Source organism: Eretmochelys imbricata, chromosome 15 (genome assembly GCF_965152235.1).
Source record: "Eretmochelys imbricata isolate rEreImb1 chromosome 15, rEreImb1.hap1, whole genome shotgun sequence".
In the NCBI taxonomy this organism is placed as follows: domain Eukaryota; kingdom Metazoa; phylum Chordata; order Testudines; family Cheloniidae; genus Eretmochelys; species Eretmochelys imbricata.
In genome coordinates this window covers 30,340,069-30,366,691 of record NC_135586.1, presented here as the reverse complement: position 1 = coordinate 30,366,691, position 26,623 = coordinate 30,340,069, and the positions used below count along the sequence as shown (strand labels likewise).

General features: G+C 44.0%; 2 protein-coding genes across 9 annotated transcripts in view; one reads left to right on the top strand and one right to left on the bottom strand.

The window, feature by feature from the left end:
- Window positions 1-634: 634 nt before the first annotated feature.
- Window positions 635-22,786, bottom strand: ANKRD13A (ankyrin repeat domain 13A). 4 transcript variants are annotated; one of them, XM_077835444.1, is made up of 15 exons: window positions 22,525-22,786; window positions 19,608-19,740; window positions 19,324-19,448; window positions 18,746-18,791; window positions 17,853-17,996; window positions 17,103-17,298; window positions 14,188-14,254; window positions 10,014-10,095; window positions 8,629-8,687; window positions 7,284-7,414; window positions 6,359-6,516; window positions 5,402-5,506; window positions 4,105-4,265; window positions 3,594-3,661; window positions 635-2,684 (listed from the first exon to the last, which is right to left on the bottom strand). In XM_077835444.1, the coding sequence occupies exons 1-15, from the start codon at window positions 22,618-22,620 to the stop codon at window positions 2,486-2,488; spliced, it is 1,770 nt and encodes a 589-aa protein (XP_077691570.1). In that variant the 5' UTR covers window positions 22,621-22,786; the 3' UTR covers window positions 635-2,485. The 4 variants fall into 4 exon arrangements, with proteins under 4 accessions (XP_077691570.1, XP_077691573.1, XP_077691571.1 ...); XM_077835447.1 differs by lacking the exon at window positions 22,525-22,786 and adding an exon at window positions 20,119-20,135; XM_077835445.1 differs by lacking the exon at window positions 17,853-17,996 and having other exon boundaries at window positions 22,525-22,785.
- A 2,643-nt stretch (window positions 22,787-25,429) lies between these two features.
- Window positions 25,430-26,623, top strand: part of GIT2 (GIT ArfGAP 2) — a 49,265-nt gene continuing 48,071 nt past the window's right edge. For 2 of the 5 annotated variants that reach the window (XM_077834978.1, XM_077834977.1), the window contains exon 1: window positions 25,431-25,588. In XM_077834978.1, coding sequence (XP_077691104.1) covers window positions 25,537-25,588 — 52 coding nt within the window. In that variant the 5' untranslated portion in view covers window positions 25,431-25,536. Of the gene's footprint in view, window positions 25,589-26,623 lie in introns of all 5 variants that reach the window. The other 3 variants (XM_077834982.1, XM_077834980.1, XM_077834981.1) reach the window with 2 other exon arrangements.

Here is a 26,623-nt window from a genome sequence, read left to right as displayed (position 1 = left end):
CTTTTCTTTTTGCGAATACAGACTAACACGGCTGTTACTCTGAAACCCATGATTTTAACAGTTTTACCAACATTTTCCCCCACCTACAAGCTTTGTTCTCAAAAAGCGCTGAATCTTAAAAAACAAAATAGTAATCTGGCCTAAGGCAGACACCAGGCATGGTAAGTTTCAGTCCAAATGGTCACAGTTGTACAGCAACTGAAAAGAGCATTTTATAATGGAAAGTATTCTGCCACCTGACCTATGGTTGTTGGTGCCAGCTCTGCCTAGAATAAAATGTATGTGCTTAACAAACACTTATTATCCCCCCCCCAGTTTCCACTCGCATTTGGGAGGACGCTTCAGGGAGTAAGAAGCAAATGAACATTTAGTTTATGACAGGTTTCAGAGTAGCAGCCGTGTTAGTCTGTATCCACAAAAAGAAAAGGAGGACTTGTGGCACCGTAGAGACTAACAAATTTATTTGAGCATAAGCGTTCATGAGCTGCAGCTGTTAGTCTCTAAGGTGCCACAAGTCCTCCTTTTCTTTTTATTCAGTTTATGGTGACCAAAGCACAAAAACTAAATTGCTGGGGTGAAGCTGGGTTTGAGATCTTGTTTTTCTATTAGTAATCAGAGTGACAGACAAATGCTCTTAAAGGGAGCAATGCTCTTTATTTCCATGAGGAAAAAAAACTGAATTATTTTATTTGTTATTTCACAACCCCAACAAGGTGTGACAGTTACAGCAAATCTCTTTTCAAAGAGGAGCAACAATTCCCAAGTATAGCTGCTTCTGGGTAAGCAAATGACAGTGTTGCTGCTAATACCAAATAAGCTATTTAGGGATGAAGTTAAAGTTTTATGAAATGCAAGCTGCATAGTCTGAAACAAACATGGCACAGATTATACTGGCACAAGGTGCATACAAGGAATTTTAATCTGATTGCTACATCAAACAATGGATGATTATATGGTATGAAATGGAGTTCTAAATTACCTTTTACTGATGGTGATCATGTCCATTTTATTGCAAGTTAGATTGGTTAATAGTCTACCACAGAGCCAGAGGCAGCTCTGTGTTTTGCCTGAGTAACAAATGCAGGATAAGACCACATGTACCATAGGTTTCTTTGCACTTCTGCCAGCTATAAGTAGGAAATATTGCTCAGTAATATGTTTCACTGCAATAAGGCTTTCCTGTGGTTGTACAGTGTGTACTGGAGGAGTGCATTTGACAATCACAGCATATATGCTGCGTACATTTACACAAAAGTGAAGACAAAAGAACTAAAAATATATAGTATGAATGAAGACCTGAGAAAACCTGGGAAAAACACACTCCTGTATTGCTAATGACACTATTCCCTATGAGTGTAATCGTATTGAATTGGTTTGTCTTAAAAATCAATAAAAAGATTAAGATAAAAAATATGTATTCACATGAAGGATTTACACTTGACTTTTAAAAAAGCAATATTTATATTTCCCTTTGAGATGGCAGAACTTACTTACTAATAGGCATACATGAAAATTTCACCTAATTTCTCTGTATGAATTCAGCACACTACCTCCAAATCAGTGTAAATTTCTTTCACAAAAAAAAGTAAATTGATCTTTTAAAAAAAGCACCTATTTCTGTTATGTATTTTCTTGCTGCCCTCTTTGATTGTGTGAACTAAGCTGGTCTTGAATCACTACAGAGAAACCTCTATTTGAATGAGCAGGTAGTCCCCTTTTCAAGGGAAAAAAAACTTCTTAGCTATCTTTTTTGCCCTTGTCCAGAGAGCATTAGTTTTATCTTGAGTGCACCTCTAGCCTGAATTCACTCAAGTTTAAAAATCAACCATATTAATAAGTATAGCTGCATTTTAAATGCTCAGGAACTGCAGAGAGGAAATATCCTCAGCCACGTGCACCCAAACCTAATGGAAAACACTCGCTGGAGTGAAAGACTACTTCGCACATTCTCCTCTCTATTTAGAAAAGAAACAGTAACTGGCATTCAATTACTAGAAAAGACTGAACAGATTAATATTTCTTTGGTAGGTAATAAGGAAGTTTCTCTTCTGAACTCTCTATGTATCAGGTTCTGAAACATTGCTGTGCTCCTACATATATAGCCCAGGCAAGGTTTCCAGTTCTTTAATATATTTCCTCTCTCTCTTCCCATAATGACATTTTTGAACAGGACATGACCTGGGAGGCAAATATAGCTCCTGGAATTCTACCGCTGCCCTCACCTTTAATCATGGAGGTAGCAGCCCATAGAAACTACAGGTGTCCGCACACAACACGCCAGGGCACTTGGATCGAGATGGAGATCTGCATGCCGAGAGCTGTAGCATCTCTGGGCCACATCTCTATGTTAAAGGTGACAATTAAAAGGTGGCTAGGACATCCTCTACTTATGCAACCCAAGAGTGGTCCTCAGGTTCCTAGCTACTGCAGCCCTCAGTATCACACACATTGAGGCACCCCTATTTCAGAGGATCGAAGGAGGAATCTATTTTTCTGTGAGAGAGCGCTGCAAAGCTTGTTGAAATTCTTCTTCCTCCTCTTCACGACGCCTTTTCTCCTGCTCCTGCTGCTCTCTGACAGACAACTCCATAGCAAGCTGTAAGTCTTTATCAAAACTGGAAGACTCATTTGGGGTGCTAAAATGAGGAGTACTTGAACTCATAACAAAGCTCTCCTGAAGTGCCCTGGTGAGAGAGAAATACAGTTTCAAGAGCTGAGAGGTACATATCTCACTTTACTATCAGTTTTCGAGCAGTGTCTCCATGAAGACTCTCCAACTGCCAGAGCGCCTCTCTTTCCTGAAGGGGAAGAAAGCAACCCACAGGACCGTTACAGAGAGGGTTGTGTTCTGCGAAGGAGTAGTAGTCATACAGGTTCCAAACATGAAATCCATTTTTCTCTGAAAGCTCCTGAGAGCCTGCTATGGAAGATCTGCTCCCTAATGGCTGTTTCCAGCAGCCTCTGAGTGTGCCCTCACCAAGTTCGTAAGCACAACCATCTGCGTGTGCAGAGCTGACGGTGAGATATTCTTTGCGCTTTGCACAAACGCTTGTTTGCGTCAGCAAGAGGAAGAATCTAAGATACTGCAGCCTGTTTTCAGAGGGCCATTAAAAATTTGCTCCTAAATTTGCAACAGGCAACTTAAGTTTGGGACAAAACACAAAAATTCTCAAGTGTCCAGCGTTTGGTAAATAAGGGTGATGACACTTGGTAGAGGGGTCACATTAGCAGCTGTTGAAGGAGAAAAAGAGAATCTTGAACTCTGATCTAGTTCGATAAAGGATCCTTTGATCAGAGGGTGTTCCAGGGCTGGTCAAAGAAACCCAAACTCCAATCCTGAGACTGAGCTAGCAAGGCCATATTCTACTATACCAGGAGACTCGTTTGAGGTTCTTCTTGCGGACTAGCAGTACCACAAAATAAGTGATCTGGGCTTCTATTCTTCTGCTGTGCCTTGCCTTATATGCCTGGGTGCTCTCCTACTTGGCTATACAAAGTGCAGCATGCCTGTGGCCTACTGTTGGAAGTATTTACACTCTGGCCCAAATATTTGGCCTAGCGCATTTAAGAATTTTTAGAAAAGCTTAAATTACCTTTGATACTGTATATTAAAGTCCTGCGCATAAGCAACTGCTCCATTGGCATGCATTCCTAAGGCTTCCTGGGGGAAAGACCACAGTGACGAAGGAATTAGCAATGCAAGTCATATCTGAAAGTCATTTCTAAGTCAAACATGAATATCTCATTGATATTTGCTGTGACAAGTTTCAAAAACTTTCTGTGTTAAGATTCTTTCGAAAACTGCAATATTACAATATCCATTCCTGTAGAAGCTATAAATTCCTTGGTATGAGTTTAGAGACATGTCTTGCTATATACAGTTCATGTTAAAATAAAGAAATATTGCTTTGGTGGATAATATAAAGCTGAAACAAGAAGCTAACTCTCTATTAGGTGTATAATTACTTTGGTAAACTGGTACTTCATTTTTAAACTAGCCAAGTAAATTTTTCCAAGTCAAAACTAGGACTGAGGGAAAAGGAGACATACTACACTGTATCTAGAAAAAGAAAGAACATAGACCAGCTGGCAGTACAGACTTACTTTATTCCCACTGGACTCCAACAAACTCTGCTGAATAGCAAACTGCATTATTTCATTATCTTCATCTTGCACACGCACATTTCTACCATCATGCTGAGTGTGGTAAGATTTGGGGATCTCAAACACAGACTGGTCGACCTCAAAGCTAGAGGCTTTAGAAGCTAAAAATGTAGTTAAAGATATACTGTATTGTATGCTTACAGCTTGTTAATCCAAAAAATCAACTCCCAAAGCCCACTTTTATTTATATAAATAAGCCAAAACAAGAGCCCCAAGAAAATAAGAACGGCCACACTGGGTCAGACCAATGGTCCATCTAGCCCAGTATCCTGTCTGCCAACAGTGGCCAAGGCCAGGTGCTCCAGAGAGAATGAACAGAACAGGGAATCATTGAGTGATCCATCTTCTGTTGCCCATGCCCAGCTCCTGAGAAACAGAGGCTAGGGATACCTCAGAGCATAGTTTTGCATCCCTGCCCAATAGCCACTGACGGACCGATCCTCCATGAACTTATCTAGTTTTTTTTTTTTTAACCCTTTTATAATCTTGGCCTTTGGTTCAGACAAACCACCCATAGTACATCTGTCCTATGTGAATGGGGTCCGGAGAGGCTTATATAGCAGCCAAGGTACAGGAACAAATAGAAGATAGATGAACATGGTGCCAACAAGTTTTGCAGCAGGGAAAACCAACATGTGGCACCAAAGAACTAAGCAGGCTACACTGTACTTTGATAAGTCAGTCAAAAGAGAGGCAAGTTTGCCAAAAAGTTAAGAAACACTGAAGTGCAGCCAACCTACCACTAAGGCTGCTGATTCCTAGCAGAAGAGTTTGTCAGAAGCTCACAGGGGAATGCATTATACATATGTAATGTTGTTTCCCCGTTATCGTGCACACCATCCCCATTGTAACCCATTCTATACTAGCATGGAAACAAATCCATTGCTGACGATTTACCATTGTACTTCTCACATACGTAGGTTTTGTATAAACAAAGGCAAGAACGTTAGTCTCCAGTACCCAAGGAGTTATCCCAGAACAGGCAATTGGGTGGGGGTTTTGAAGTGAGAATAGGTTAATCTGATTGGTGAATACATTCTAGCCACTGAGATATTTTACGACACATATGGCTTTCCAGATCAGTTACGGTAAGAACTACCACCTACTGTAGTCTCTTCAGGTCAAGTCCGAACAGCCTACAGGTTTGCTTTATTCTATAAATCCCACTGATAGCAAGTACACAAACAAACCCCTCGCATAAACCCACCAGAGCTTTACACCTTCTTACCCAACTCACCCTGTGCACCTTCAGCCGTTTGTGATGAAGTTTCCTCAGCTGTCCTGCAGCCATTAACATTTTCAAATGTAATTCGAGCATTAAGCACATGAAACAAGGGAATTTCTGTAAATGGAAGAAGTACAAGATTTGTGTGAGACACAGCAGAGCCACACACGTTTCCAGTTACAGCAGCTGCAATGGGTTTTTATACATGCTTACATAGATAAATCTCACCGATGTTGTGTAACCGCACAGTGAACTGCACCTCACTTTCCCACAGAATAAAATTTCAGTAGTCCGTCTGTCTCATAACTTAGCATTGTGCAAGTGAAGTTTTTAGACATGCATTATATTCATAGAACAGTCAACCAACCCACCTCCCCCCAGTATACCCGGTGCTGATCACTGCAATTCACTCCTCACAGGGACACGCCTTGATACCATTTGGAAGTTTCAGCTAATGTAGAATGCAGTGGTGGCCCCTTTATTAAGCCACAGCTCCATGAAGAGAGCATAGCACACCTTGCTTCTTGCCTACAGTGGCCACCTTTGTGAAGTTTAAGATGTTGATTTTGTCCTATAAAGCCCCAATTATTTGAGTCCCAGCTTTGTGAGGAGAGAGGTGGTCTCTTGAGATACTGAAACAGTTGCAGTTATGCAAGGCACTAGTGCTAATAGAAGGGACTAGCAATAGCTAGTTCTTAGCGAGGTGTCTTTGCCTTTGGAATTCACTTCCCCACTTGGTCCTTCTGAGCTTAGATTTAAGGACCATCCAGATATATGGTAAGGCTCAGCTGTTTTCCTAGGTTCTCTGACTGGAAGATGGATGTGGTGACAGGTGGGATTTTTAGGAACTGAACTGTATGTTAATTTTTGTCCCCGTTTTTAAACTTTTGTGCTGTGGTTGGAGAACAAGAATAGAAGCAAAATGGAAATGAAAAAAGAATCTAAGTGCAAAAGACTGCAGAACAGTACCAATTTTGACAGGAAATCCAGGTGGAAATTCCAAAGTGATGAAGTCTTTAAGTCTAGCAAAATGAGCACTAGCTCTGGCCATCAGATCGATGATCGGAGTGACTTGCTCCATGAGAGAGAGGGGGAATTCTTCACACATCCACAAGGTTGCTTTAAACCTGTAACAGTGAGTTATACACAAGGATATTAGAAGAGTTTTCACTTTTGTATTATACATGTAGCAAAATACACACAGTATTAGGCTGATGATAATACCACTCGGGTTGGAAAATGAATTATATGGCTCTGGCACATACTGGGTTACATAGCTTCTTTTTGAAGCTGTGGCCTAGATGAACTATAACCCTGGTAAGCAGTAAGGACCAAGAATAATTACCATCTAAGAATGGCTTGGAATGCAGGCAGTGAGAAGGTGATGTCAGTCTAGTTTCCAGCAGAGAGATGTGTGCATCACAGAAATCAAGCCTCATAACTGTCACCCTTGTTGGAGGTCTCAGAGGCTGGAGATCAGCCACACACAAAGACCAAACTGCTCTCCCAGTCAGATTTGAGGCACAGTATGAGAGAAGCTAGTGTTGGCACACTCTATGTTACGTCTGCTTTGCTGATGGACTTCAGCCTCCAGAGCCCTCGGACAGACTGGCACCATTCACTTGTATAAAGGGTAGGATTTTACTAAAATGGTTAGCATTTGCTTAACTCTCCTCCCACTGGTTTTATAGGGAGCATGGGCAGGCCAAGATTGAGTGCTTTTGAAAATGCCACCCTTAATTCAATCCCCGCTCCCTGAATAAAGTGAATTGTATTAGAAATTTACAATATGATTTCTAAAAGCAAAACACTGGAGGAGAATCAAAGCAGGTAGACCTCAAACAGGAAGAGTTTAAGGAAAGATCATTTCAAGTTATACATTAACATTTCTCACTTCTGTGTTCTAATAGTGACTTCTTTGGGTCTTCCTATGTCCCTATCTTTCAGATCAAACTTCGGGTCAAAATATTCCTCCAGAGTAATGGCTGTAGGGTTATTCATTGTGGCATACTCTGTTGTGAGGTCCTGTAAAAATAAACAGTACATAATAGGTAGCCATCAACCCCTCCTACAGAAAGCTTCAGCTGGTAACTCAAATTCTAGTGCAATCTAAGTGACAACTGCATAAAGCAGCACGTTTTACCTAAACCGAAAGTCAGCAGTGAAATGAACACATAGGTACAACAGCCTAAAAGACAGATCTACACATTAATATAGTGCTTTTCATGCAGACTGTAGATCTTACAATGCTTTATGAAGACAGGAGAGTCTACCTACAAAAATGTAGCCAAACTAGAGTGGTGTGAGGATTTAACACATCGAAGTTAGAAACTATGAAGAAGAGCTCTGTGTGGCTCAAAAGCTTATCCTTCTCACCAACAGAAGTTGGTCCTATACAAGATATGACCTCACCCACCTTGTCCCTTTAATATCCTGGATCCGACATGGCTACAACTACACTGAATACATAATATAAAGCAGTCCCAGGCTCTGCATTATTCAGAGTAGCCAGTATTATGGTGGGGACTTCAAATTCAAAGAAGGCCGAGTACCTAACCATCCCATGCAAGATCCTCAGCCAAACTCATGGCAGAGCCATCAGCTGGTAAATCCATTATCTACTCATCTTTAAACCTGTACAGATGTAAAAGCATTCTCTCTTATGCAGAGTTGGTAACATCAATAATTCACACTCCGCACAGGACCCAAGGACTACACTCCTTTCTCAAAGCTGCTATATGCCAGCGTGCTGCTGCAGCGCTTGTACCCCCGGTCACCTCTTAGTATTGCTGGGGCACCACTGAAACATCGTATCCTCAGCCCAAAGCTGCTGCAGGTCTGCAAATTTATAGTTTCAGCACATTTGGTTATTCCAGTCTTCTTTTGGGGGGGGGGGGGGGGAGGAGGGGGAAGGGTAAGACTAGAAGCCCATGGCAAACCCTCAGATTCTCATCTCACTCCAGCAGCCCAGTTTCCCACTCTTCCTTCCAGATTCCATGACCCTCCCCCAGTCATGAGCTTCTTCAAAAGGAAAGGTACCATTACGCTCTTACAGCAACGGGTGGGGGTGGGGGGATTAAAACTCTCAAGAGTAAATCTAGAACCCAGCGTTTGAACTATGTTTCTAGAATTGAAGAAACAGTTTCGATGAGGCTGTGGCATAAGATCCACATAACTCATTCGAGTTACTTCTCAACACTGCGGAGACTGCTTTTAGAGTCACTGAAGATTTTACTCACCTGCGCACCATACTCATGCTCTACAGTACCAAGAAAAGATTCCAGTGGATTTCTGTCAGCTGGAGAAAAAGGGAGCAGGGAGGAATAGGCTCATTAGCAGAGTTAATTAACACAGACGTGCACATGCATCGCTCAGGCTCTGTGACAAGGGAAGCGCCAGCTCCATAGAGAGAAGATGAACAGAGCCTTGTTTGCACTGCTCATTCAATGCGGGACAACTGTGGCAAGGCTGGTTTTCGATTAACCCTTTGCTAGAAAAGCCCAAGATTTAAGAATAAAATGGGTTCAAGATGAGAGGGAAGGGATTATGATTTTAAGGACACTAACATCAGGGGCATCTAAAATGTATCATCATTGTCCACCACGCCTTGTTTCTGGGAGTGTCTGAAGACTGCTGAGAGGCAGTTGTTTCCTCACACAAGGTTATGGTCTCGCTTGCACTTTCTACTATAATCTCAATACGTACCCCAGAATTAAGAGTACAAAAATAACGCAGACGTCTTATAGTTTTAACCCAGGTAAAGTGAACACGTATGAAGTGAAAGTACAGAGGCCTTCAGGGCAGAGAATATGCAGGGACAGAAAATGAAGCCATGGGGGAGGGTACCACCTTTTGAGGCTTTAAAGCAGACGTGGGCAAACTACGGCCTGTGGGACCGTCCTGCCTGGCCCTTGAGCTCCCCGCCAGGGAGGCTAGCCCTCCGCTGTCCCTCCCCCACTGTCCCTCTCCCCTGCAGCCACACTGCTGCGTGGGCAGCACTCTGGGGTGGCGGGGCTGCACGCTCATGCAGGGCAGTGTGTCTGGCTCCGGCCAGGCGGCGCGACTCCAGACATGCTGCTCTGAGCAGCATGGTAAGGGGGTCGGGGGGTTGGATATGGGGCAGGAGGTCCAGGGGGGCAGTCAGGGGACAGGGAGCTGTTGGATAGGGCGTGGGGTGCTTGGGGGCCTGTCAAGGGACAGGGGGGGTTGGATGGGTGGGGAAGTTCTGAGGGGGGCAGTCAGTGGGAGGGGTCCGGCACAGCCTTCCCTACCCAGCCCTCCATATACAGTTTCGCACCCCGATGTGGCCCTCGGGCCAAAAAGTTTGCCCACCCCTGCTTTAAAGGAAATTGACACTAATTTTCAAACACCTTTTCCCAATAAATAAAATCAAAACTACACAGAATCATTCACTTACATTAGAACTTCAAAGAGCCAAGTAATAAGCCACCTCAAGTACACAGCAACTGGAATTAGCTAGAGCAGGTTCAGAGGCAAGTGAGAGTAACCTGCCTGGTTACTCTGCACCATGTATGTGTTGTGCACAAAGGTTATGTCCTGCCTCTTTGTACAAAGATCTTAACAAAATGTTCTATTTTGTTTCAGATAACCTATGGGAAGTTACCTTTATATCTTTTTTTCTCTTCTTCTGTCAAGTGTTCTGTTCGGATTTTTGTGACTACATTCACATTGTTTGCCGTATAGACCTTTAAAAAGGATATTATTATTATCTATCATATTTATTACTGTCACGTCTAGGGGTTCCAGTCATAGACCAGGGCCCACTGACAACTATTAAAGATAAGAAAAGCAGCATCTTTAAAGATGCCGAAGCAACAAATTCAAAAAGTTAAACCAAGAGGCACGGGAAAGAGGAGGAGCAAGAATCTGCCTACCTTTAATGTATCGGAAATCAGTGAAACATGATTGTTTGATCTGCCTATTTAACTCACATTCCCATGAAGTGCTGAAAATGTTACACATATGTATTGTTATAAGAAAAGGAGTACTTGTGGCACCTTAGAGACTAACCAATTTATTTGAGCATGAGCTTTCGTGAGCTACAGCTCACTTCATCAGATGCATCTGATGAAGTGAGCTGTAGCTCACGAAAGCTCATGCTCAAATAAATTGGTTAGTCTCTAAGGTGCCACAAGTACTCCTTTTCTTTTTGCGAATACAGACTAACACGGCTGTTACTCTGAAACATGTATTGTTATGTCATTTTGACAGAGTCCCATGCTAATGCTGAGCTAGACAGCCATCTGCTGGGCAAGCTGCTAAAATCAATATAAAAATATCTATCCAAGAATCCATTAACAAAGGAAAACTAGCTAGCACGAGTCATCATTTAGGTCCAATCCTACAGCAGCAAAAGTCAAAGGAGTTTTGTCATCGACTTCAGTGAGAACTGGGTCAGGCCCTTGCAGAGACTCTTGGGAGAAGATTCAGGTGCTTGCAGACAAATTTCCTGTTAATGAAGTTGGTTCCAGCTGAAAGATTGGATGGGCACTTTAAGCTGAGGAAGTGTAGAATTCCCTAGTTCTGTGTTAATTTTGAGGGAGGAGGGACGGGGAAGAGCAGTCAGGCTGTGGCTGTGTTCTCTCTCTTTCTACTTAAGAAGTAACTGATAAAATTCTGCAGATGGAATTTAGCTGATGATTCTTTTGATTATGCAACAACTAGAAGGAACTCTGGCTCTCACACCAGCGTGCTCTCATACTTAGGAGTGGTTCCGCAGTAGTGATATGATTCAAACCTTGTTGGTTTGACTCCAAGCAACCAGAGGGGTGAGAAGGTTCCATTTACATTACCCATTTTTTTTTTTTTTACTATACCAGACCTTCAAATGAATTCAGTTTCACACAGGTCGATTGTACAGGTTTAAGCCACTACACTTAAACAAAAAAAACCCATACCACATTAAAAGAACAATAAATCTGCAAAGACCAACACTCAGAAGTCAAGAAATGCCAGAATTAAGGAAACCTTAAATTGGCCCCCTTGAGCATCTACATTATTTTACAGTTTAATTACACGGTCACATCCCACCCGGGATGGACCGTGCTCATTGAATGGGAAGCTATTCATTGTTTATTTTATTCCTCATTTAATGTACAGTAACTAATGCAGTAGACTACATACCATCCAAATCCTTCACCAAACAAAAGGTAAATTAGAATTTCTTCATAGGTTTTCCATGGTGCTCTCATTGCAATATCTTAGTTCTTTACAAAGATTAATTAATTTATCTTAGCGACCCTGTGAATGGGCATTATCCCCATTTTACACCCGGGGATCTAAAGCACAGGGCAATTAAGGTCAGAAGCGTCAACAAATTTTGAGTGCCCAATTTGACAAGTCAAGGACCCAATTTTTTAGAGTACTTAGAAAGTGCTATGTTCAGAGTACCTATCCCATTGACGTTAGGTGTCGTTTTGGGTTCTCAGCTCTTCTGCAAAAATGACACAAACAAAAACTAAAGAAAATACCTGGCTATCAAGTTAGGCACTCGAAAATGAGGAACAGTTAGCGACTATGAGTGAAAAAGTTTGTTTACTTGACTTGCCCATGTGATGCTATGGACTCTGTGAAAGAGGCAGGGATCCAATTCTCCAGACAGAAACCAATTCTCCAGAGAGGCATTCAACCGCTAGTCATGTTTTCTCTTCCGGCAGTTCCCTGCCCTCATTCACCAGAATCCCCTTTTAACTTTAGCAACAGATGAAGCAGAGGTCCTTTAGATTCTATTCTACACAGGTTCTTCTTCCATGCTCATCACCATAGTATCTGAGTGCTTACAGCAATGTGACTAATAATGGACAGATAATTGGTCCCTCATCCTCTCCCCAGGGGAAGGAGTGTGTGCAGGAGATGATTGTGTTTGGGATTTTATAATACACACCACTACTGATTTATTTTAGAGAAGGCAAGGTCAAAGAAGTACACCTTGCACTGAGAATGAAAGGTGGTGAGGTTTGGGATGGTCCTTAGTTTCTGGGGGAGTTCCAGTCTTGGGGCAATTCCAAGAAAGCTCTGTCTACTGCACAGATGCACTTTACTCTTATGGTAGAAAGTTACATGATGCCAGAGGAGTGGAGTTGTCATCCCAGAGCTTTAGTTATCTTTTAGAGACCTTAGGTCCAGGCCACTGAGTACCGTGAAAGTAAGGACCAAGACCTTAAACCTGACTCAATATTTTATAGGAAGCTAGCACTGGAAGCTGAGGATGGGTCTGATGTGTTCATAGTGTTGCTGAGGAGACATGCTGCAGTGTTCTATACCAACTGGAGTTTCCTAAGCACTGAAGGCTTCATGTGCAGGAAATGGTCCAAATGGCTGTACTCCGAACGAGGTGACAAAGGCATAAATAACTGAGGCCAGGTCACTGTCCAGTTTCCTAGCCAATGGGAGATGGTAGAAATAGTTACTTGCAGATGCTGCTATGTGAGAACTTCACATCAGTGATGAATTCAGGAGCCTCCTAAGCTATAAGACAGAATTGACCAATTGTGGTTATGTACCTTCAACCAAAATTGACTGCACAAGGGCTGTGAATCATTCAGAATGGTTTTCTCGGCCCACCAGCACAGCTTCTGTCTTGCTTCAGCCAGCTGTTTTTTGTCCTTGGATTTCACCGAAGCACTGGGCAGTCTTTGTGGCAGTGGGATGGACACATGGTGAAGGAAAGGTAGAGAGCTCCATTATCTGCATATTGGTGGCACTGGAGTCCTTGTTGCCTTACCAGCTCACCTAATGGATGTGTGTAGATGATGAATAGGACTGGAGAGAGAATTGATCCTTGTGCAGCTCCGCAAGGGAGGGTCCATTGGCAGAGGTGCAGTTTCCCATCACTACTCACAGGATGCATCCCTCCAGGAAAGATTTAAACCATTTTAACACATTACATTAACTGCTGCCACCTCTCTCAGGAGAGACAATAGTATCTTTATGGTCAACAGCAGTGAATGCTGCAGAGAGGTCCAGATGACAGTCAACATTTCAAGAATGAATGAGAGAGGATAGGTGGAGTGGGCGTGGGATGGAAAAGGGCTTTGAAAGTGAAGATGAGTAGTTTACGTTTGATGCAAGAGAGAAGGAGAGCTAGCGGAGGGACACAAAAAGATGGGGGTGAGTTGGTCAAAGTGACGGGCTGGGAAATTATCTTTGCAGCAGCATTCTGAATGGATATGTGCAGGGCAAGATTGCCTTTGCCAAGACCAGAAACAAGGATTTTCTATTCACAGTAGGAGAACATGCATTATCCCGATTCATTCCCAGAGCATGGTTCACCTTGTGCACTGGATCTCGCAGAAAATAAACATGATCATGTAATTTTAGACTAATCATCATGCATATGCACAAAGAGACAAATTAGGGACGCAGAGGCCTTAACTGTGGCATTTCCTAACTTCTGAGTGCTCAACTCTAAGTTCTGGAGAAAGCATTCTCTAGTGGTTATACCCTTCTGCCTTTCTCCCCTGCAGCCTCTCCCTATCTGCTTTTGCTCCTACCCCCACTTCCTGAGCTCCTGCCCCCTTATCTGCTACAATCTCCATGGCGTCTGTCATCCCATGTTCCCCTTCACCCCTCGCAGCTCTCACCCCCAGACACCCCTCTTCCTATTTCGTATCCTCTCCAAGACTTCCCACCCCAAAAACAGATCTGGTGGCAAAAACACAGAAGTTACAGATATCAAAGCAAACTATAAAAATTCAAGATACATAGGGGATACAGAAGATCATAATTATATCTCATAGCTAATTGAATTATCTTAGTTGTAAATAATTGCTTTTTACCTTTGCTTCATAACCATTTACACCTTCTGCTTTCTCTGTCCTCCATACCCAAAATCCAGATGTATTTCTGATAAAGAGTAAACACCACAATTGTCTATGTATTTGCAGTTTATATTTAGCCCTAAGCCTCTGTTTTCCCTAACAACATTTCACTTGAATAGTGTTTTTGAGAGGTACCAAAAGTAACAGCTCTAGAGAAAAGGTACAGCGATAACATAAGTTGTCCCTGCAAACATCAACACCCTTTTCCAACATAGGACTCAGAGTATTTTAATTTCTGTTCACATTCAGACTTTGGCTTAACTGCAGAGACCAATGAACTGTGACTTTCGTTTGTCATGTGAATGCCTGACCAGCTAGGAATTGGGAGTTTCTGGAAACCATTGCATCATTTCACACAGTCAGTCATTACTAACTTGCTGAGCTTTATTTCAACGAGCAACATGTAGCTGACAGTTGGGGAACTGGATTGGTAGAGCTGAAGAAACATTTATCTATGAAACGTCGGGTAATGTTTTCAAACACTCTTAAGTCCCATTTTCAAAATGAAATTTAGAAACTTAGGAAATTAAGTCCCATTGAAAGTCTGTGAATCTTAGAAGTTAAACACTTTAAAATGTTACCCCTTAAGTATATCTCAGTATTCAAAAAAATCTTTACACATCCAGTGGAATTAATTAGTGAGCTTTGATAACTGCTGTCCCTCAGTGGATACAATTCTGCATTCATGTTTTGACAAACTCTTCTTCCTTGCAGTAAAAAAACCAAACAAAAAAAAAATCCACACGCCTTCGAGCAGTTATAACAACTGCTTTATAGCACCCCAGAACACTCCAAGAATGTGTAGCACAGTAGAGATGCTTGCTAGAGAAAGCAAGCTCATTTGAGCTCCTTTGACCATGCAGATTAAACACCTGGATAAACTAATGTAAGGAATTGGCGGATATGATTGCAGAGCCATTGGCCATTATCTTTGAAAACTCATGGCGATCGGGGGAGGTCCCGGACGACTGGAAAAAGGCTAATGTGGTGCCCATCTTTAAAAAAGGGAAGAAGGAGGATCCTGGGAACTATAGGCCAGTCAGCCTCACCTCAGTCCCTGGAAAAATCATGGAGCAGGTCCTCAAGGAATCAATTCTGAAGCACTTAGAGGAGAGGAAAGTGATCAGGAACAATCAGCATGGATTCACCAAGGGCAAGTCATGCCTGACTAATCTAATTGCCTTATATGAGGTAACTGGCTCTGTGGATGAAGGGAAAGTGATGGATGTGTTGTTCCCTGACTTTAGCAAAGCTTTTGACACGGACTCCCACAGCATTCTTGCCAGTAAGTTAAACAAGTATGGGATGGATGAATGGAGGACAAGGTGGATAGACAGCTGGCTAGATCGTCGGGCTCAACGGGTAGTGATCAATGGCTCCATGTCTAGTTGTCAGCCGGTATCAAGTGGAGTGCCCCAAGGGTCGGTCCTCGGGCCGGTTTTGTTCAATATCCTCATTAATGATCTGGAGGATGGTGTGGATTGCACCCTCAGCAAGTTTGCAGATGACACTAAACGGGGAGGAGAGGTAGATACGCTGGAGGGTAGGGATAGGATACAGAAGGCCCTAGACAAATTAGCGGATTGGGCCAAAAGAAATCTGAAGAGGTTCAACAAGGACAAGTGCAGAGTCCTGCATTTAGGATGGAAGAATCTCATGCACTGCTACAGACTAGGGACCAAATGGCTCGGCAGCAGTTCTGCAGAAAAGGACCTAGGGGTTACAGTGGACGAGAAGCTGGATATGAGTCAACAGTGTGCCCTTGTTGCCAAAGCGGCCAATGGCATTTTGGGATGTATACATAGGGGCATTGCCAGCAGACTGAGGGACGTGATCATTCCCCTCTATTCGACACTGGTGAGGCCTCATCTGGAGTACTGTGTCCAGTTTTGGGCCCCACACTATAAGAAGGATGTGGAAAAATTGGAAAACGACCAGCAGAGGGGCAACAAAAATGATGAGGGGACTGGAACACATGACTTATGAGGAGAGGCTGAGGAAACTGGGATTGTTTAGTCTGCGGAAGAGAAGAATGAGGGGGGATTTGATAGCTGCTTTCAACTACCTGAAAGGGGGTTCCAAAGAGGATGGATCTAGACTGTTCTCAGTGGTAGCTGATGACAGAATGAGGAGTAATGGTCTCAAGTTGCAGTGGGGGAGGTTTAGGTTGGATATTAGGAAAAACTTTTTCACTAGGAGGGTGGTGAAACACTGGAATGCGTTACCTAGGGAGGTGGTGGAATCTCCTTCCTTAAAGGTTTTTAAGGTCAGGCTTGACAAGGCCCTGGCTGGGATGATTTAGTTGGGGATTGGTCCTGCTTTGAGCAGGGGCTTGGACTAGCTGACCTCCTGAGGTCCCTTCCAACCCCAATATTCTAAGATTCTATGAATGTAACAAAAGGAGGAATAGGGTTCGAAGTAGTTTGCTGTCTTTTCTAATTGGTCATATTTAGAGATATTCTTATAGACTTATATGATTAAACTAAAGCCAGAGTAGAATAAATAAGTCAAGAAAAGCTGTAAATCCTATTATTGGTTTTTCAGTACTGCACATATGCTTCACAAAATAAGCAGGAACCACTGGTACATATCTGAAATCAGAATTTATAACCCTTGCCCCACTAATATGGGAAACCATGTCTTATGGTGCAAATGGACTTTACACTAAATGGAAATTGTTTGCAAGACAAGAAGTAATGAGCTGAGAGGTTATAAAGTGTCTATATGGAACAAGATATGCAGTTATTGTTACATCCCATTTTATTTTTAAGATGCATATTACCAGGCTTTTAAAAACTACATTGCAAGTATGATAATCTTGCATATTTCATATCTGGAGGATCTGTTCATTAAGAAAAATTTAAATACCTTACCTTTCAAAAGCAATATTTTTAGTATCAAGGCACGTATTAATAATTGGAGATGTAAGGCGTCTTTCTACCTCCTTTCTTTCTGGTGTCATAGAGCCCAAAGTCAGACGCTTCATTTGTTGGGAGATTTCAAAACGCTCTGTTGTGACAACTTTGTCATCATGGTTTATCTCAATTAGTTCTGCCCAGCCTCCAGTATCTGATGAAAGAATATATTTTACGGACTACAGACTTCAGAACAAACCTTCAAGATGAAGAGCTGACCAAGACATACACTGTAGACTAAAGTGAGAATTAAAGCTGCCTTGCAAAGTTTTAAATCACTCACTTACATATGGCAAGGTTTTTAAGTATGAGCAAGCAGACTGTGTGCCTGCCCGCCCAAGTCATTTTTATGATAATTTTGCATAATGGATTTAAGAGACTCTAATAATGAAGATTCAGGCCTCTAAGAAGAAAAATACAGCTGATTTCTTTTTTGTTTTTGTTGAGAGTGGGAGAGAAGGGTAAAGTATAGTTCTAGTGATTCATATTTGCTCCAGAAGATTTTTCTTAACAGAAAGTCCAACCACTTCTGCTTAGCCCAGTGACCTGAAATCCCAGAAAACGCACTTCCCAGCACAAGTAAGTCTGTGAAAGCATGCAAAAATAAAGCTTATAATTACATGTGTTCTTTTAGTAACACTAGGAATCCGTCAGTGTAGTTTGTGTACTATTTGACGATCAATGAATCAGATGTACTAAACCATTTACCTTCTCCCTTGAAAATTAAGCTACGTTTCCCTCGTTCCCAGCTCATATTTTCGAAGCCCAATAACGTGATATCAACGCGTAACTTAGCTCCACTTTTCCAGATGCGACAGATATCATTTGGACACACTCTGGAAACGAGTGGAACTATAAAAGAAACATAATGACACACACAGATGCAAATATAAAAATCCTTAACAGAGAGGACAAGTGTAGGAAGACTAAACTCAGCCAGAAGTTATGCGCTTGGTGAAACTGCTTGGTGAAATTTTATGGTCTGTGTTTATGCAGGCCATAAAGTAGATATTATAATGTTCCCTTCTAGCCTTAAACCTATGAATCGATGTCTAGATAATAAAGAACAGAGAGATTATCAGGACTGATTCTTGATTTATTGATTAACACAATAGGGAAACGAACCATGAGAACAGACCAATGGCCTGATGCAATTTTGTATCCCATCTCATGCAATGGCTAAATATGTAGTGGTTTGGAGAAAGTCAAAACCTGTAATGCTATTTTGCAGTGTAAAGGAATAAGTTTCCTGAATATTTTATGTCTTGACGCATAATGTTTGTATAACTGTCTTAACTTATACGTCTCCCAAATATCAGGATGGCCTTAGAAAAATCTTCAGCACAGTACTCCTTTAAAAGAAAAAAAACTAAAGCAAGAGATATTTGAAGGAAGGGTACAGTTTGTGCAGCAGACTAAGGTGATCAGAAGGAATCTTGAAATCTCAAAAGGCTTTGTGAGTTGAAGGGAAAAAATATGGGTTGGGAGAGAGTAAGGGCTCAACAATTGTGTTTTCTTTGCAAACATACATTTTATTTCAGGAATTTTTAAAACTCAGAGGTAAGAAAGATTTAAAAAATCCCCCAAAAAACCAAACTTACCCCAGCTAGTGAATTCCCATTTCATTTCCACATAAAAATCAGAAGTCTAGTGTAGAAACAAAGTATTCAAATGAACCACCAAGGGAGAGAACACTAGATTAATATTCAGTACAGTATGTCACATGTATATTTTAGAAACAAGAGAAAGTAGAGGTTTTGAGATGCTCCTGATAGGAAGCACAATTAAACCAACAAGTATGAATTTTACATATGCTGATATTTGTCATTTGATTTAAATTAATGGGCACAGAGTGTAACACTGTTCTGCAAAAGTCTAACTCTTCATTGTTTTCTACTGAATTACTCGTCATTTGTTATTCTACTACAAAAGCACATAACTCTCAGCCTTTGACATAGGAAGAATAAGCATCCTCCTCCAAGACCCGAGATCATTAATAAAAACAGAGAAAACTCCATAGTCTCCCATATGTTTATATAGAGCTGATAGGCACAAAATTGAACTGAATAATGCATCATCCTGACTTTAAAGTTGCTGATTTAAGTAAACTAGAACCAGACTAACAATTCCTCCAGATGCAATTGACCAGCATGCAATTCAGGTCTCACTAAGCGTTTACCTCATTAATTTTTTGGAGTAATTCAGGAACCCCTCCAAGTGTCGCAGACGTTTGGTGGTAGTCTCGATGCTGCAGTATCAGGTATGCCATCTCCGGGTCTCCTGTGCTTACAGCCTCATGTAAAACTGCAAGAAACCCAAACACAGGCAAGGCTTAATATTAACAAAGCAAAGTGAACACTGCAGCCACATCCCACAGTCCTAAGGTGACATTTATATAGACAGATTTTAGACCTTCAGTGTTTAAGGTGAAAACTATTAACTGCCTTTGAGCTGATCTCTTACCTGTCCATCCCTGTGCATTCTCTTTGGTAACATCTGCCTTGTGTCGAAGGAGGACTTTGGCAGACTCTATATATCCCAAGGAAACAGCAAGGTGCAGCAAGGTCCGACCCCGTGGGTCACGCTGATCAACATCCTGTTGAGTAATCAAGAGTTAGTGCAGCTTCAGCATTAGCTATCAAATGTAAAATCAGAACACATTTAAGAAAGTTAAAACAAAGATTTTCAGCAATAAGCTGTAATAGCTCAACATGTATTTCTACAGAACAGGTTGTTGCTTGGAACTACTTATCCTACATGACTTGCTTTGATACTGCTATTGAATTGCCTATTTGCCTTCTTAAAAGCCTGATCCTACCTCCCTACTAAAGTCAAACAGGAGTAGAATTGGGCACCATAGAAGTGATTGTGGGTAAGGGAGGTATGTGTCACCATGACAGGAAAAGGGGAGGGAAGCGAGAGGGAGGAAAAGGGGGGGAAAGAAAAACAAACATTCTATATTATTCCTCCCTACCCCAGCTTCTTCATGAACAGTTTCTTTTAGGAGGAGTAGACAGTGCTCCCTTCTTTTTATTTTGTACCATGGGCAGTCACCAGTTAAATGGCCACTGGAAGGTATAATGGAAGATATCCAACAGGTTAAAATCAGAAAAAAATTTCAAGAGCAGGTGACGGTTTACAATGCACATTTTGTATTTTTTTGGTAAGAATATGGAAGAACATGAAAATTAAAAAACATCTATTTGACTGACACACAGAACAATGGAGAGTGAGTGCATTCTCTACAAATCACTAAGAAATGGAACTACACAGGGCACAAATATCCAAAACATGCAAGCAAAACATACTCATACCTTACATATATTTTTCACTACTAGCTTTAGAGATTTGAAACAGAAGAGCATCTATAACTAAAGGAAAATTGGAAAAGTCAAGAGTGGGCTAAGAAAAGAAAGTTATTACATAACTAAACATGGTTATTTGACAGCATTACATTTAAGACACCAAGCAGTGAGCATAAAGGAATCTGAGTTAAACCATCCTCATCTCATTGCTGCAGCTCATATGATCTTCAGTTCTACTTTCCCCAAACTGCAATGCCTATTGCAGTGACAAAAAATTAAAGGACTTTGGAACAGTCTTATCTCAATTTCTTTGCTAGGATTAACCTGTAGCTGCACATTATGGCCATTTATCATTTCATATGCTGACTGTATCTGGCTAGAGTTTCTTTCAATCCCTCAAACCCTATCAAAGCACATCTGCCACACACAGCAAGCAGTTTGTCCTGAAGACGTAAGAGGAAGTGTACTCCCAGAATGCCTTTTAAAACTTTCATTTAAGACAGATGTTTCCAGGCTTAATGGAATAGGTCTTTCCAACCTTCATATGTTGCCTGTCTTCTCATATTGTAAGCTCTTTTGGGCAGGGAACAGGACTACTGTGTGCACAAACAGGGCTTTATGCATTGTGGGTGATACCAGAATACAGATAATAAAAATAAACTGAGGTAGTAAAATCATCTTTGTTAAGTTACAAATGTTTATTTGAATAATGCTATAACCTTAAAAGAGAGATGAACACTGAAACCAAGGGATCAAAAACATGCACAGAGAATTCCTTAGTACAGACTGAAGACTATATGAATTAGAGACAGTAACAGCATTCCAAAACTCTCAAGAAACACCACAGGTATGCTTTAAGCCAATACTAGTGTTTCATAGTGTACAGCTGGAGTTGTGGCTGACAACCAGGATTTGTATCGGAAGGTAGCATTAGCTGAAGAGTTCACAACACATACCCTCTGTCTCAGGCACAATACAAGCAAACAGGCTATGCTTCTGCCAGTTTGTACCCTGCACTACTGAACCTCAAAGTTCTCTCTGTGTATTCCTAAAGCAGCTATCACCATAGTACCTTGGTAACCTGAGTTACACTAGCAAATTTGTTGCTTGGGATCTGATGCAGATTTCTGAATGCTTCTCCTACTGCTTTTCTTTTAACTCTGGTACTTTCACCACAGCTCTTGGCTGACTGCTGGATTTTTGTGTTCTCTGTTCTACAGTGAGCCATGATGATCAGCTATTTTCTACCACAGTTGTGATTCTATATTCTAGCAAGTGCAAAGCTGCTGGGCTCCTATGTTCTAAGGCAGCCAGTGAACCTCAGAGGACTACACTTGAAATAAGCCCTTTGTGTCTTAAAAAGGAAGGAAATTACTGTATTGACTATCTTTGCACAGCAGTAATCTTACCACCAGATCAGTACTGTGTTGAGCCACAGATAAATGGCTCAACACAATATAAAGAAAGAAAAATAAAACCCCTCAATTTTCAGTGAACTGTTGGCTGCCTGAGGGGGATATTCTGATAAAAAAAATCAATTTGTATTTTGTCTTTGGCAGTAGCTGACACCCTTACTGTGTGTTGGTTGCCCCCTCCTCCAACTAGGTGGTACTTATTTGCTGTTTTTCTAGCAAAAAGCATCAGTGCCTATCACATCTGCCTGTCTTTTGGCCCTGATTCAAATGATTTCTAACATTTTCCTGTCAGCTACAGAGTTTTTTACAATCCATCTGTATCTCTCTCAGTGCCTTGAATCTGGCTTTATTTAAAGATAGTCAGAAATTTAATATGCAGAAGTTGCATGACAAAAGGTATAAACTCTGTGCCCTCCTGAGGTGATCTCCTTTTAATCACAAACAGCTGTAAAAAAACTCCACAAAAATAAATCCCTAATAAGTTTAACAAAGAGAAACTTAACTAAGATATAAGGTTACTTTCTAAGTCCCCATGTCACATAGAATGCATATAGATGATCTATTATCCTGATCTAATTTTCAGTCTATCATGTCTTGTATTCTGCCTTGGGTAGTTTCAGAAAAGGACAGCACCATATGTTGGTCTGGTGCCCATTTTACCTTGCCTTCCAGCTCTTTATCCAGCTGTCTGTAGTCATTATTCCAGACTAAGACGTGCAGAGGAAATTTGCTACTAGCCTCACCTAAAGAGCTCATCCTGTACGTATTAGATGAGGGCTCAACCCTCCCTGGGGGGTGCCTACCCGCTCTGATCTCCCCCTCTTTGTTTCTCACAGGGCCCTTACCAAGCCCCTCAGCCCTAGCCACACAAGAGTCTCTCCCCAGTGAGTCCCACCCCCTTCTAGTGCCTCACAAATACCTTCCCCACATCAACCCCCCTCAAACAACCCACACGCCAGCCCCCTTGCTCTCTGGGCCCCCAACAGGCTCCCTATCACCAGCCCCCTCTGCTCCCCCTCAACAGGCCCCCAGCCCCCTCACTCTCTGCCCCCCAACAGGCTCCCAACCACCAGCCCCCTCTGCCCCCCAACAGGCCCCCAGCCCCCTCGCTATCTGCCCCCCAACAGGCTCCCAACCACCAGCCCCCTCTGCCACCCAACAGGCCCCCAGCTCCCTCACTCTCTGCCCCCCAACAGGCTCCCAACCACCAGCCCCCTCTGCCCCCCCAACAGGCTCCCAGCCCCCTCGCTCTCTGCCCCCCAACAGGCTCCCAACCACCAGCCCCCTCTGCCCCCCCAACAGGCCCCCAGCCCCCTCGCTCTCTGCCCCCCAACAGGCTCCCAATCACCAGCCCCCCCAACAGGCCCCCAGCCCCCTCACCCTCTGGGCCCCGCTCCCCTACAATCTCTCCCCCTCCTCTGACCTCTCACCCTACCGCTGACCTTTCCCCTCGCCTGACCCCAGCCCCTCGCTTTCCTTCTCTCCCCAGAACGTTTCCCACCAGCCAGGGCAGCGGTCGGAACGAACCACTGGGCTGCCGGAATAGGGGAGGCTCCCGGCTCCCACAACCCGCTCCGGGGCCAGCCCCCTTGCCCCGCTAGCGAGCCCAGGGGCTGGGAACGTCACCCCTTACCGCCCCCTTTCTAGCAGGCAGATGGACCCTTCCAACCCTCAGGCTCGCCCACTGTCTGGAGGGGGAAAATACGCGGAAGTGGAAGAACTGCCCCCGCCCCATCAGGGCATTGGTTTCGCCTGAAGGCTCCGCAACCAAGTGGGCGGGAGCGACCCTTCCTAGTACTTCCGTGAGGCCGAGGTCGCCGTTTTGGCTGAGGGTAGTATCACGCCCTGACTCCCCGGCCGCCATCTTGGGTTAGGGCAATGTGAGCCTCCCTCCAATCCGGCTCTTCTCGGCCGCCATCTTTGGTGAGGGCAGTACAGCGCTCCCATCTGCTGACCCAAACCATGCGTGACAGCAATTTCCTTTCTACCCGTCCGTCTCAGGTTGCCATCTTGGAAGAGGGCAGCGGGCCAGCCCTGTGCAGCAGTGGTTCAGACCATTGGCTGTGGTATTGTGTCTCCATCACTAGCCAGTGCCTTGTTGCTTCAGAGAGGAGTGAGGGTGCCCTTCATGGCCCTCAGATACTTTACTGTTAGGTGCTGTATAAGTAAGAGGGCAATAGAGAATTAGCTGGATACTTGGGTGTACAGTCTGGAGACAGCTAGATAAATAGGCAAGTATGGAGATAGACTGATGGGTAGATTAGTAAATATCTATAGATTGGGTGATGGGTAAGTAGGTAGGGAGTTAGATAGATGCCATAGGATGAGACAGCTAATACATACCATATGGTCAGTTGTGCAGATTTGTGCATTTGCAAGCAGACCTCCCCCACCCCATTGCAGCCCCCTATTAACTGGCTGCTCTGCTACAGCAAGAGGGTGGATCCTCTACTCTTCTCTCTACCTAGTGGTTACAAATGATCAGACAGATGACCCTCAAGCTCAAAGATGGCAGCATTGTTAACACTTATAGTTTTATGGTAAGTTTTGCAATTTTATTTTTTTTACTTTAAGGCCCAGCTCTTGGAGACAACTGAATACATGAGAATTGCAGCTGTCATTTTAATAACAAGTTAGTTTTTAGCCCTCATGGTCAGGGAGGAAAGCTTAAAATTGTGAGCCAAGTGAGCCCTAACAGCTTGAAAACCAGAAGGCAGAATGTAAAGTTCATTGCTGTTTTTTGCATCTCATTATTTTTGGGGTCTAACATAATATTTGAACAGGTGGGCTTGGCACTGCTGTATAGACAAAGGCAAGTTTATATAGTGGAACATCCCTACTTTGCTCTCCTCCCTCTTTATCCTGTGCTCCTGCTTATGGAGGTAGACAGAGCATCTTGGAGAGGGAAGAAGGTTAGAGAGACCAGCTTGGCCTTGAGTCAGCCTTTTCCACTGACCAGTCTGGTCTCAGACACCCACACCCTTCCTGACTGCAATTGTGGTGCCCCTGTGCTCTGGTGACAAGGAGCCTGTGGGATTTGCCCCTGCTCATGGTCAGATGCTGCCGTAAGAGCACAAACAGCTTCCTTGGGAGCTGCGGATGCATGGGTTATAATTTGTATCTCCAGTGTTACAATAGACGTGTTTCAGAGTAATGGCCGTGTTAGTCTGTATTCGCAAAAAGAAAAGGAGTACTTGTGGCACCTTAGAGACTAACCAATTTATTTGAGCATAAGCTTTCGTGAGCTACAGCTCACTTCATCAGATGCATACTGTGGAAAATACAGCAGATGTTTTTATACACACAAACCATGAAAAAATGGGTGTTTATCACTACAAAAGGTTTTCCCAGTAGACATGGGACGGACGGCTCGTCGGGTTCTGGGGTTGGACCTGTTTCTGCCAGGAGCTAAAATGGTCTCCAAGCCCGCTACAGCCCGGTCCGTGCCAGGAACTAAGATGGCGGCGGCCGCCTCCGCGGCCTCCCTGTCACGTGACAGCCTGCCGCCGGGCTTGGTGAATGGCGCTGGGGGCGTAGCCGCGGCGCTGGCGCAGGCCCGCTGCGGCCCCCTGCTGGCTGGCGGGGGCGCCGGCGTGGGACCCGTTCGAGCGGCAGGAAGAAGCGGCCCCCGCCCGAGGCTGAGGCAGGCAGGCGGCCGCCGCCCGCGCCGACATGTCGAAGCGGCTGCGGAGCAGCGAGGTCTGCGCGGACTGCAGCGCTCCGGGTAGGCGCGGGCGGGGCTGAGGGGCGCGGCCGGCCCCGGGGAGCCCGGTCCCCCTTGGGACTCTCGCTGCGGGGCCTTCCCCAAGGGAGCCCGGCGTCCTGGCCCAGCCCTGCCCCGGGGCCCGCGTTCGCCCGCCCGCCCGGCGGCTCCGGGGACCCCCGCGCTGCAGCTCGGCCGAGCCGGGGCGGGGGCGGCTGCGTGGCCGGCGCCCCCCCCCCCCCGGGGGCAGCCCTGGCGCCGAGCGCCCCCGGGCTGCGAGCGGAAAAGCCGCCCTGGCTGCGCGGCGCCAACAGGAAGCGCGGGGCAGAAGCGGCGGCGGAGCTGAGCCGTGCGCGCTCCGGCCAGTGACAGCTGCCGCGCCGGGGCCGCAGCGTCCTGCCGGGGGCCGGAGCCTGGGGACTGAGAATGGGGTTAAACCGTTTCTAGCGTGGGCAAGGGCCATCTGGCCAAATCACCAAACGAGGAAGCCATAGCTGGGGGTTCTGCTAGCTCGACCAGTGCGCGTCACTTCCCCTCTCTGTGCCCCCGTGAAATGGGAATAATAATACTTTTCTACTTCTTGAGTACGGATGGGCTTAACGCCTCGAGGTTTGCAATGAGTTTGAAGTTGTGGGGTGAATGGAGGGTATGGTAGAAGTGCACAGTGTTGGTGGTGGTCTGGCAATACATCACCCAGACTTGAGAGAAACGTAAACTAGTTACAGGGTAACAGCCCTGTTAGTCTGTATTCGCAAAAAGAAAAGGAGGACTTGTGGCACCTTAGAGACTAACCAATTTATTTGAGCATGAGCTTTCCTCAGCTACAGCTCACTGCATCGGATGCATGCTGTGGAAACTGCAGAAGACATTATATACACACAGAGACCATGAAACAATACCTCCCCCCACCCCACTGTCCTGCTGGTAATAGCTTATCTAAAGTGATCATCATTTCCAGCACAAATCCAGGTTTTCTCACCCTCCGCCCCCCCCCCCCCCCAAACTCACTCTCCTGCTGGTAATAGCCCATCCAAAGTGACCACTCTCTTTACAATG